The sequence below is a fragment of the Eleginops maclovinus genome, chromosome 1 (assembly GCF_036324505.1).
Source record: "Eleginops maclovinus isolate JMC-PN-2008 ecotype Puerto Natales chromosome 1, JC_Emac_rtc_rv5, whole genome shotgun sequence".
NCBI classification, from domain to species: Eukaryota; Metazoa; Chordata; class Actinopteri; order Perciformes; family Eleginopidae; genus Eleginops; species Eleginops maclovinus.
In genome coordinates this window covers 2406899-2419378 of record NC_086349.1, presented here as the reverse complement: position 1 = coordinate 2419378, position 12480 = coordinate 2406899, and the positions used below count along the sequence as shown (strand labels likewise).

The 12480-nt window shown below is 41.0% G+C and overlaps 1 protein-coding gene across 1 annotated transcript in view; it reads left to right on the top strand.

The window, feature by feature from the left end:
• The first annotated feature begins 1479 nt into the window (after positions 1-1479).
• The window catches only part of myt1b (myelin transcription factor 1b), a 125892-nt gene continuing 114891 nt past the window's right edge, over positions 1480-12480 (top strand). The window contains 3 exon segments of the mRNA XM_063894171.1: positions 1480-1599; positions 1734-1802; positions 3083-3195. Coding sequence (XP_063750241.1) covers positions 3087-3195 — 109 coding nt within the window. The 5' untranslated portion in view covers positions 1480-1599; positions 1734-1802; positions 3083-3086.

Sequence of the window (12480 nt, the reverse complement as noted above, 5' to 3'; positions counted from 1 at the left end):
GAGGAAGGTAGAGTGACGGCAGGGATGCTCGTGCATACAGACCATGGGATACAGACTCGAGGGACACTGGGGATGAAATGTGTAAAACTTCATCCTAGTAGGGAGTTTGTTGTTGTTCCAAATGAGACTACTGTTCAAAGGTAAAGACCTTGTTAGGACATGAAAACAGGCGCCTCCGCGTTGTTAAAAGTTTGGCTTTAATTATGGCAAATCCCTACAATTTGACACCACTCTAGCTATCAACGGTCGACCTTTCCAAAGACAGGTGTTGATACAAATCCTGTGACCCATGCTACACTGTGACCTGTTATAGGTGTCAGCACCAGTGGTGGTGGAAGAAGTATTCCGTTTCTTTGAAAAGCACCAATAAATTAATGATGAAATACTCTATTACAAGTAAAAGTCCGGAATTCAAAAATCTTAAGGAAAAGCAAAATTACAGTAGTATTATTAGCAAAATATACCTAAAGCATATAAGTAGTAATTCTGCAGACAAATTGCCTCCATATATGATTTATTATTATATATGACATGATTAGATAATATGGTAATATTATTACATTAATTAGCATTTTACTCTTATAGATAAACAAAGTTTTGTACTGTTTTGTGCTTTTTTAGAGATGCATTTTATTAAAAGAAGCTAACTATGTTAGTAAATGTAGTGGAGTAAAAGTAAAATATATACCTATGAGATGTAGTGGAGTAAAGGTATTAAGTAGCATTAAATGAAAATACTAAAGTAAAGTACAAGTACTTCAACATTGTATGTAAGAACAGTCCATGTACTTAGTTTACTTTCACCACTGGTTAGTACTATTACCAGTGTCACTGATATGATGATATAAGTTGACCAGCTTCTCAATTTTTTGGAATGTGCTTCTTTTCTGTGTATTATGGGATATCGAACTGAATGTTAGGTTTCTGTTTGGGCATTTCCCTCCTCTTTTCTACACCAATGATTTATTTAAAAACATATTGGATCATCTAGGGCATTTTTCTTTTGTCTGCAGGATGTATCTTGATAGGTGTCAAACTAAGATTTTGACTCAATTATATTCATACTGGGTCAGAAAAAAAGACCTAGTATATACACAATTCAATTAGTCAAAGATTCCCTTAACCCTTAACCTGTAATTCTCTCCATTTGGCCTCCTATATAAAGACAATTACATCTTGTCATGAAATTAAGACTTTTGTAATATAACCCCTTGTGGTACTGCTTGACCATTTGCCATACAAGCTGTTATACTGCTTTATCAAGATATATTATCTGAAAACTGCACATCAAATCAAAGCACTTCCTCTATTTGGCCCTTGTATCATAATGTGATGCTAATCAATTACTTCTCTTTTTCTCCAGATGCTGCATCTACATCCTCTGTCCACACGAGGGCAGGCATTTTCTTCTACAATGAGAGAGCTTTGGTTCAAAACGAAACCGGTTGAACCACCTCCTGTTTACTGTAAAGTGAACAACAGAAAGCTGACAGCACAGAAGGCATCACAGTCTGACTCATGAATGGAAATCAACTGACTCACTTTCAATAAACTAAGTCACTTTTTTTCATCATTGTTTATTTGATCCAATGAACCCAGGTGACTCACACAGAACATTTTGAGGTCCCTTTGCCCTATTTAAATGCATGCAAATGAAGGTTTTTTTCGGCCTGATTTAAGTTGAATATGCCAGCGTGTATTTGAATTGCAGGTGCTCTCCTCTGTTTGTTTAGGGAAATCACTGTAACTCCCCACCTGTGTTCTCCTCCAGCGTCAAACGAACTTCAACTTACGAAACCCAGGTGAGAGTTTATACTTGGTTCCTCGCTGTACTACTGTAGTATTTTTACATGCTGGGAACAAAATGTTAGTTGTGTATCTCTTGCCGTTATGAATGGAGAAAAGCTCTATTCACACAATTTCTCGGATAATCTACTTTCAATGCCTTTTTTTTTTTTTTTTTGGAGAGAGAATCTTTGAATCTTGCCTCAAGCGCATCTTGTGACTTTTGGCCACTGCGAGGCTTTTGGTGTGGTTGGCTCACTGAGGAGGGCCGTGGTGTGAAAGTAGTTTTCTGAGGGGAGATACAAATAGAATCACAAGGTGGGACAAAGGGGAAGTGTGTGTGGGACTACTGGAGTGGCTCGGGGCACTGTATGCTTTGAACATCTTTTTCTGTCAGACCACTATGGCTTATTTTTTTTACTTCCTTAGTTTTGAGTCAATACTTCCTTAGGTATACACTAAGTATCTGTTTTAATGCAAAAGGGATTTTGTTTCTACCCTGAATCAAATTGTAATGTTGTGTTTGTTACTGTAGTGTACACTGAAGTAAATAAGTGTATAATGTGTTTTCTCGTGGCACATGCTCAGTGGAGTTTGAGCCCCCAGCTATATTTTGGTTTGTGTGACCCCCTTGTGCTCTCCCTCTCAGCCCTGAATGGAAAGCATTGTGACTTTTACTCTTCCTGAATGCTAAAGTGTCTTCCAAACCAGTGCGACAGCATTCTTCAGAAAAACTTTTAATTTGTGCTGAAGTCTGTTGTGCTGTACAGCTTTTTTCCCGGTTCATAGAACTTTTGGGCAGTTATAGATATACGGTTATGCGCAGAAACATTTTCAAGTTAAGTCAGATTCTAGTTTCTGAGTTGGAGTTTATTCAAAGCGTTTGTGAGAAGAGGTAAGTGGGTTTTTTTTTCTTGTCAACTGTGTCAACTTAACACTAAAGTAAAAGTAACACTACTTTTAATCCCCCTTTAGCATTTCAAAGCACTGTATGAATATCTATTAATTATAGTCAGATACATGCATTATTGTGAGTTATAAACCAGCTTTTCAATGTTTTTATGCTGCTAATGAATTCTAATATATAGTTTTACTCTTTTTACATGAATAGTTTGTTTATCTACATTGGTCACATGTGAGCATTGTTTTTATGATATGAGTAAACGACCCATGTCAATATGCAGAGGTCCTCATATAATGACACAACTAGAGCAATGTCATTACTGCTTTAAGAAAAATAGCTACACTGTCTCCCATGATAAAATAAACCCTGATATTTGTTATTTTCCCTCTTCAGGCACATGGTGATGTATAGCCGAATTCTTCATCTGAAGGTCAATGGGTCATCCAAAGCTGTGCTGCCACACTCTGACTGTGACCAGGCCATGAAGGATGGATTCTCTGAGAAAGGTAGGACCAATGTTTTGCTGTGAGGGAATCTGTGTGTGTGCTTTTTACTGATCTTAACAAATTAGTTGCAAGGGGTATCCTGATCTTCCTGTTATTACAGAACTGTGTGATATCTACTTAGCTGACAGAAGAAGACAGACTCTCCAGAGTGCAGTAATCACTCCCTATTGTGTGCATTCAGGAGGGACCTCAGTGACACTTGTGTCTGTGTGTAAGAGCTAACCTACAGTCATTGCATACTGGACTATAGTACTTAAAGCCACAGCAAACCACTATTGTTTGAGGCGCATCCTGTGCAAAACAAGTGCAATAAATGCTGATGATCTGCTGCGTGTTTCTCAGAGATAATACAAAAATGAATGGATGGACACCCCTTATTTTCCACTAGCTCCAAAAAGAGGATGGATAAGAGGATGTGAAATCCCTCACAAAACTAAACACATACAAATATAATTTACATGTGCAGTGGAGGAATGTACTGTAATGAACTCTTGCTCAAGCACTGTACTCAATTACAATTTTGAGATACTTAGTTGGAAATATATAGTATACTGACATTTATTAGGATGTTTTTATTTTGTAAAATAGTTTTTACATTTATTTGGCTGGTTACGTTTTTTGTGAATACTAAAATGCGTACCCATATTCTACATACATTTTCAGATTTTTTTGTGGATCATTAAATACACGTTCGTCCCAAATATGACACACATTCCTCTCACACCGTGCTGCTGCAGCCACTCCGCCCAGGGGTTTCTGTGAGCTCACACATGGCTGCTTTAACCCCCCAGTGCCCACCTATGGCACATTAATCCTCAGATAGCACTTGGTAACGCGCTGTGTGACTCTGTGGAGGGGAAGCTGCCCCGCGCTGTCCTTCAATACCATTCGACTGTTCTCTGCTTCCCCTTCTTTAACCTTCCCTTGGTGTTAGGTTTGAAGTACTTATCTGATTCGATATCCTGCAATGGGATACATATATTCTGCATTGCTTTGAGCAGCAATCAATTGATTATACTTCGAATAGACATCACAGTCAGTCCTGCACAACCCTCTGAATTTCGCACAAAGCTACCTCTTTTAATATCTGCATGCCTGTCCACTTTTCACAGCAATACTGCTGATATTTTATTTGATTCTATTATTTAAACAAATATTTTGTTGTTGTTTATATTTTTGGTATATCTGTATTTCATGTAAATATTGCTCTTTTATAATATTTTAATATCATAAAAGTAAATAATGATTACATTTTTGGTCCTTTTCCTACCATTTCTTTCTTTCTTTCTTTCTTTCTTTCTTTCTTTCTTTCTTTCTTTCTTTCTTTCTTTCAGATATACGTTTATTGATCCCAATTTTGGAAATTCTTTTGTCACAGCAGCATGTAAACAAGGCATTGCACACACATTAACAATCAAATAAAACAGTAGAAATATACATATCAGTGTGTATACATAGAGTATCTCTATTTACTACACACTATTAATATACAGAATAAAGTTGGTGTGCTTTTTGACAGGCCTGCCTACAACAATGTAAACAACGTATTACATATACTTTCTATTCATATGCAGTGTGTTTTATACCACTGGTGTTTTTACAGATGCAAGAAAACCATTATATAGAGGCGAGAGGTAGTTATAGGGGAAATTATAGTATGGCTGTAAAGAAATGTAGCACAGGTCCGTGCATGAAAGGAAAAGCCAGTAGTTTATGTGCATTCATATTATCCATGCAGTATATTTGCATGTAGTTAGTGTATTCGTGCTATACTGAGAAAGTGTTAGAAAAAGAAGAGCGGATATAGTATGTGTCTTGTGGCGTGCACTTATCGTAAAACAAACCTTGGACAAAGTGTGTTTACTGCCACTGTGCTTTTAGCAAATACCCATCTTTACCTCTGTGTCGTTATCACCCTGCTTATTATGGATTCACAAACAACTCACACACATAGGAAACCGCCCCCTATAGTCATTCCAATTGACACACTCGGTTTAGCTTTGCGAGAGGTTGTGTGTTTGCATGTGCATCTGGGGGTGTGTGTGTGCCTGTGTGTGTGTTAGTGTGTGTGCCCAGTGGACTGAGTTATGAGCGTGAATGGAGTGAATGGTATTTGACCGTGTGCATTGTGTTTTATGAGATGAGCAGGCTTTAATGACTCTGTCACCAGTAAATGGGCTCTGATTTGTAGCACAGCTGTCGCTGCTCTCTGATCAACTCGGGCCTTCTGGACACACACACACACACACACACACACACACACACACACACACACACACACACACACACACACACACACACAATATTCACCACCTAAACATCCGTATTAAACCATATATGCAGTTCATGTGGAATTCTGGCACAAACAGTCTCATTAACATGTGTTGTCGATACACAAAGTAATTGCAATCTGAAGTCTCATCAGAGAGGATTACAGCTGTTCAGACGCAGGCAGCAGTCACACATTAGATCTCATATCCAATCAATGCAGCCATTCCTCAGAGGTACCACTGATCTATAACGTGGCTTTCATCCCATGTTTTTTGTGGATGCAGTGCAGATGGAGTTATGTTATTCATTAACACGGTGTGCAGATGTAGGGGGGTGGGGGGGGGGGGGGCTGGGTCTGCTCTGCGTAGTAGGGTGGTGTTGTGAGTTCCTCTTCCACCAGAGAGGCATATGTTTCCACGTTTCCAAGCACACACCCTGCTGAGATACCCTCCACGGACTCTGGTGTGTAGCTGAGCCCACACTCTTCCTGGTGAGCGGGGGGGGCAAATGGAAAAAGTATTTGAGGACAGGGATCAATAACATATCAAAACAGTGAAGCGTTGTAATCTGTGTAATTTCATCTGAGCCTGGGTGAAGGCTCTGGAGCAGGGTTAGTTTACCAATTAGCTTTCTAGTTGTCTGGATGTGTTTTTGTTTTCTGTCTGTATGAACCGGGTAGGCTTTAAATCACTCTTTAATACATATTTGAACTGTGTTAGCTTTCCAATTGAACCGCTGCTCTTATACTATACCCTACTTCAGTGTAGGCAGGTTTTACCTACTTCACTAGAGTTAGCTTCTTGGTCTACTTGACTTATGATTCTTTGTGTTTTCTTTTTGTTAAAGCAGTTTGTTCAGACTCCTGAAGCATTTATCTATGCTCTCTTCAAAACCACCAGACTCATTGACAATAACAGTCATTTGAACTTATGGGCTGTGCTGTATGAATGAGGCTTTTAGTTCAAATGTGTATGTAAATATTAATAGTAATTTATAATATTTTATTGCATTTTGTTTTTTACACAAACATGCTTGACCTCTGAAGACATCACAACAACTTTTAAAACAGTTTAAAAAGAACAATCATAAGACAGAATGGAGATATGTGAAATAAGACACCCTGATCTGAAGCTTTAGATTGGGGGCTGAGACACTATACCTAAAGTATTTATTGTATATATATATAATTTATACATCTCCAGAAAAGAGACCACTCCACATTTTTCTTAAATCTTTCTAAATATCTGTATGGCAGCCATTCCAGTTTGTTGAATTCCAACACAGAGAAATGTTGTAAGGAGTTTATAGAATACAATAAAAAAAAATATATATATATATATTTTAACTCAAAGACATGTCTATAAATAATAAAACAAGAGAAAATCATAATGCTGAAGTGGTTTTTCCAGGGCTGTATATATATCCTATATCCAACACATCTAGAATTGGAGAGATCTCATGTATTTTACTGAAACATTATAACATAAAAACACCCAACAATATCCAAATAGCCTCAAACTTATTTGGAGCTAACTTCTAAATGGTCCCAAAGAAATAATTTCATTAAATATATTAACACAGACACATTACAAGGGAAAATAAACGCGCTTATTAAATGCATTTGAGAGTAAACTTGTTGAGTTCCCCCATCACTTCAGTGTTTTTGATCATTTGACCCAGACATGTTTATAGTGTTATCGATCTCATATTATTCACGTGGACCTCTACAGAACACATCATAGTTTGCTTTTTCTACCCTTTATAAGATGTTTTTTCCTACTTTTAAATCTATTCGAGAGGAAATCAGATTAGAATAAAGTCACAATGAAGATATTCTTTAAGTCTTTAGTGTGCAGCTGTTAACAACAACGATTTGTCTTAAAGCACAAACTGAATAACCCCGATTATATAATCAGCGTTTGTCTCCAGATTAAGACAGCTCCTCCAGAGCGTTTCCACAGGTGGTATGATACTTTTGTGTAAGTGTTAATCAGTGGATAGCCCTTCAGATAGTTTGTGTTGCTGAAATACATAGGGGGCCCGCCAACCCTTTTTCAGATTACTTTCATGATGTTGACCTGTGTGCTGGTGTTGCCCAGGCCTAATGCTGTGGAGGAGTTATTGTGACTCTTCACCAGCAGAGGTCCCTGTTGCAAAGTATTTACTGAGGTTTTTCTCAGCGTTTTGCTAACCAGCAGTCGGCCCTCTCCTCCACTTCACTGCATCAACTTACCCACATTCAAACGGCTGCATTGATCCATCCATCTGTCTTGTTTACGCTCTCAGAGCGCTCTGACAGTGTAACAGGTGTGCCCTTTCCATTTCAGGGAAATGTCAGCGGCATCCTATGACAACGTATATGAAGAGCGTGTGTGTACATCATCAAGTTGGAAATGATTTCCCGCTCCATCCTCTGTGTCTTGCTCAATCTTCCTCCCCTGGTTGTTGATGTAGCGCTGAGCGGCAGCACAGATTCCACTCATGTATGCTGCACCTTGTTGACTTTAGCCTCATTAGAAGACCAAATGGATATGACGAGTTGTGACATTAGGCTACAGCTGGAACAAATGTGCCAGCCGCTCACTCTGCAGCCTGGCCAATTTTGGTGTCCCTCTCACACACACACACACACACACACACACACACACACACACACACACACACACACACACACACACACACACACACACACACACACACACACACACACACACACAAACAAAAGTGTGCCCACTTATTTTTCAGGGAAGGGCTTGGTGGGGTTGATGGGTTTGCAACAATATTGGAAATGTAGATGGGCCTGTGTTTTGAATTGGATTGCACGCTTTGATGCAGAGACAGATTGTAAACTGTGATTTTATTAAATCCTTCATTAGGATTCATCAGTGAGATTGGATCAGAAAAAGGTCACTGTGCAGATGCGCCCACCACCTCTCTCCTCTTTCCATCCCCCCTTACATATACCCTCCTCCCCTTTCTCTCTTGTTTACCCCCCCTCCCTCCACTCAGCAAAGCAGAGGGGACTCGCTCTCACCCCCCACCTCTCCCTCCCGCTCTCTCTCCCCCTCGCTAGCCCTTGCCCGAAACAAATTTGCGATGAAAATGGGAAAAAATGATCATCATGGGCCTGCTAGAGAAACACAAGGTGAAAGTGACATTATACCCCCCCCACCCAGGACCCCCAAGCCCCCCCTTTCTTCCTCCTCACAGCCATCTAGGCTGGCGCCAGTGGGGACGCCTGTGCCACAAATCATTTGTATACTCTCATTTCTGCAAGCGGCCCGCGATTGTTGCTTACTGCTTAGCGAGTAGATGACTTTCAGAAAGAGGAGTGAATTGGGAGGGGGGGTAAAGAGATGGGGAGATGAGGAAAGAGGAGCAGGAGGAGGAGGTGGGGGGGGGGCAATTTGCCAGCGTGCAAGTACGTCTGTGGGAGTTGGATCTGAAATTGAGAGGGAAATTGTGTGCGCCATATGTCAAGTTCTGCAAAGGAGGTTTTCATTGTGCACTTTTACTGTGTGTGTGTGTGTGTGTGTGTGTGTGTGTGTGTGTGTGTGTGTGTGTGTGTGTGTGTGTGTGTTTTCTGTCTCAGAATGAAGCATCTGGGTTGTTTATTGAATCACCTTCGCCATTGTCTGCATTCCCTGCTATTTTTTACTGAAAGAGCTGCAGCCCCCCTCAACAAGGAAATGGGAAATGTGGCGCACATATTGTCTGTAGCTAGTGTTTGGTCATGTTTGTCTCTCTCACATGTACAAACACACACGCACACACACACACACACACACACACACCCTTCCCCCACCCCTTGCCCAGTGTGAGACATCATGATTCTTCTGGTACACTGAATACATTCTCCATGCAGTCTGAGCATTTGTCCATGCAGGCAAACATGTGACATTAGCAGGAAGAGAGTATTATTTCACCTCCAACACAAACAGCCAAATCCCCAGGTTCATATAACAGCCATAAACACAACTATAAGCACACACATGCATAGATACACTTCCACACAAACAACTATGCTTGTGTTCCTCCACCTGCCACACACACACACACACACACACACACACACACACACACACACACACACACACACACACACACACACACACACACACACACACACACACACACATACACTCACATAAATATGCGCATACACACACTCATACACACATGCATCACCTTCCTGCATGCAAAAATAAACACTCACTCTGTCACCCCTGCTCACACATCCACCCACACACATGTACACACACGCACACCCACAGTGAGGCTGATGGAGAGTAAATATAGAGCGGAGACACTGTGGCACAGTGACCCGCAGAGGAACCTGCACACTCCGCCTGCTGCCTCCACAGAGCCCTGCGCTTTCAGGAAAGACATGCAGTATTCATTGCTCAGTCAAAGAGATCCACGAGGCAGGACGGTAGGAGCAGCAAACATGGTGGAAGTGCGCTGAAGGCGGCTCAGAAGGGCACTGTTAGTGTTACACAATACACACCGTGGATCCTCCGTGTGTGTTTGCTGCGTGATCTGTGAAGTGGAACGGCTGCTTTTCCCAAAGTGTTCATCACTTTCATATTTGAGAATTCGGGTTTTTTTTTTCTTTCTTTTTTTTACGGATGTGTTTTCATACACTGTTACACATGTGCACGTGTGTGTGTGTGTGTGTGTGTGTGTGTGTGTGTGTGTGTGTGTGTGTGTGTGTGTGTGTGTGTGTGTGTGTGTGTGTGTGTGTGTGTGTGTGTGTGTGACTGCCTGTCTCATCCGGACGTGTGGACGGTTGTTCATGTTTTATGTGTGTGTATGTGTCTTCTTCACACTTCACTGACTGCTTTGAGAAATAGGTCTATTCCTCATTATTACCCCAAAGGCTGTCTGAGTGTGGACTGTCTCTCTCTCACACACACACACACACACACACACACACACACACACACACACACACACACACACACACACACACACACACACACACACACACACACACACACACACACACACACACACAGAGGGAGCTCCCTGTGACCCACATTCATCAGATCCAGCCCTGTGGGGCCTCCAGGCAGCTTCAGGGGAGGGTAGCCCCCAGCATGCTGTGCCATGGCTGGGACTCGACGTGATACGTACGAGCTCACTTTGACCTCTGAACTAACTTTTAAAGTATATGTTCACATTTGTATGTATAAAAATAGGTCAACTTCTATCGTAATACATTACTCACTGCACAAATTTACATTTAAATGATCAGTTGTGCCCACGTTGAGGAATATAAATATATCTTTATGTAATGCAGCAGCAACCACCTTTTCTTTAAAGTAAATTGGTCACTTGAACCTGCATTTTTACAAAAGTCAGATGGTATAGAAGTGTAAGGGAAATGACCCTACTTCTCACTCGACTTATAACACTTTCATCATCCATTCATATAAAAACCATACATATATATTCAATAATTAAGGGCATCAAGAATATAATTAAACAGAGACGCCAACACCAACTGTGCGATCACTTTTCACACACACACACACACACACACACACACACACACACACACACACACACACCCACACCCACACCCACACCCACACACACACACACACACACACACACACACACACACACCCACACCCACACCCACACCCACACACACACACACACACACACACACACACACACACACACACACACACACAAAGAAGATGAGAGATGTGTTATCCCTGTGGAGGTCATTAAAAAACACTGCCTAAAATAATAACAATGCATTTTTACAAAGTTCCTTTTAGTATCTTTGACAACTTGGTTGCGATTCTGATTTAGTTTGACGGCTGCCACACTGGGGACTGAATTGGCAAACAGAGTGTGCCAAAGTTCAAAAGTAATGAAACATTTTCCCCCAGTTATCGGCAGTTATCAGCTTTCCGAATGCTTGATTGTATTCACTGATCCTTCGAAATGGACAACCTTCAGTTCATTTCCCCACATTATTATAACAAAACTACCAAAGACCATTAACGGGACGTCTGAAAACATGGTGCATACTAACTTTTGTTGGCTATTCGGCTGAACTTATCTCCAGTCTCTCAAGCCACATTTTTTATAAACCGTTTGTGCAAAGTCAGCTGGTGTGTTTTGCTTTGAAATACATTTTTAACTCCAATACATAGCTTTCAGCAAAGAACGTTTGGGCGAAAGGGTTTTATGATATAAGTCTTTTTAATCATTAACTTGCTTTGCGATTAAAAGAAAACATCATGCCAGCAATAAAGAGTCACATGGACACACAAATAAAAAACCCTCCGGCATAACGTGAGCAGCAACAGATCATCTGATTTAGTTTCACAATAATTAAGATGAGATATAACTAGTACTTTTGAAGAAGAAGATAGAAGATGAAGCTTCATTAATCCCCCTAAGGAGAAATTCAGTTTTCATATGCATACATAAACAGGTGCATGCATTTTTAAATACACACAGTTTGTCACACTATACAGTTTTTACATGTTGGTTGCACACATGCATCTGGAGAGGTGCCAGAGTGAAGGCTGCCAGTCTTTCCCGGCGCTAGGGAGCAGTTGGGGGTTCGGTGCCTTGCTCAAGGGCTCCTCGGCAGAGCCCAGGAAGTGACCTGGCACTGCAGCTACCAATCCACCAGTTTTTTTGGTCCGATCGGGACGTGAACCGGCGACCAGTCGGTCCAAAGTCCAAGTCCCTACAGACTGAACCACTGCCGTGCCTTTGTATGTGTCTTCACTTATTATCAAATGCTGTTTCTTGGCAAAAGCATTGTTTCCATACTTTCCGAAAGTCTCAGTGTGATCCAAAAGACTTGAGACAGTTTTCATCTCCTCATTACGGATGTGAGACACATCCCCTGGCAGCACGCGGTCTTTCCACACCGCTTTGTGTGAGCTCAGGTGTCACACAAAGTTGTCTTGTTTTGCAACAGAGCGCCACTTGTCACAACCTGCAAACTTTTCAACCAAGTTAGAGAATAGACACTTTGAT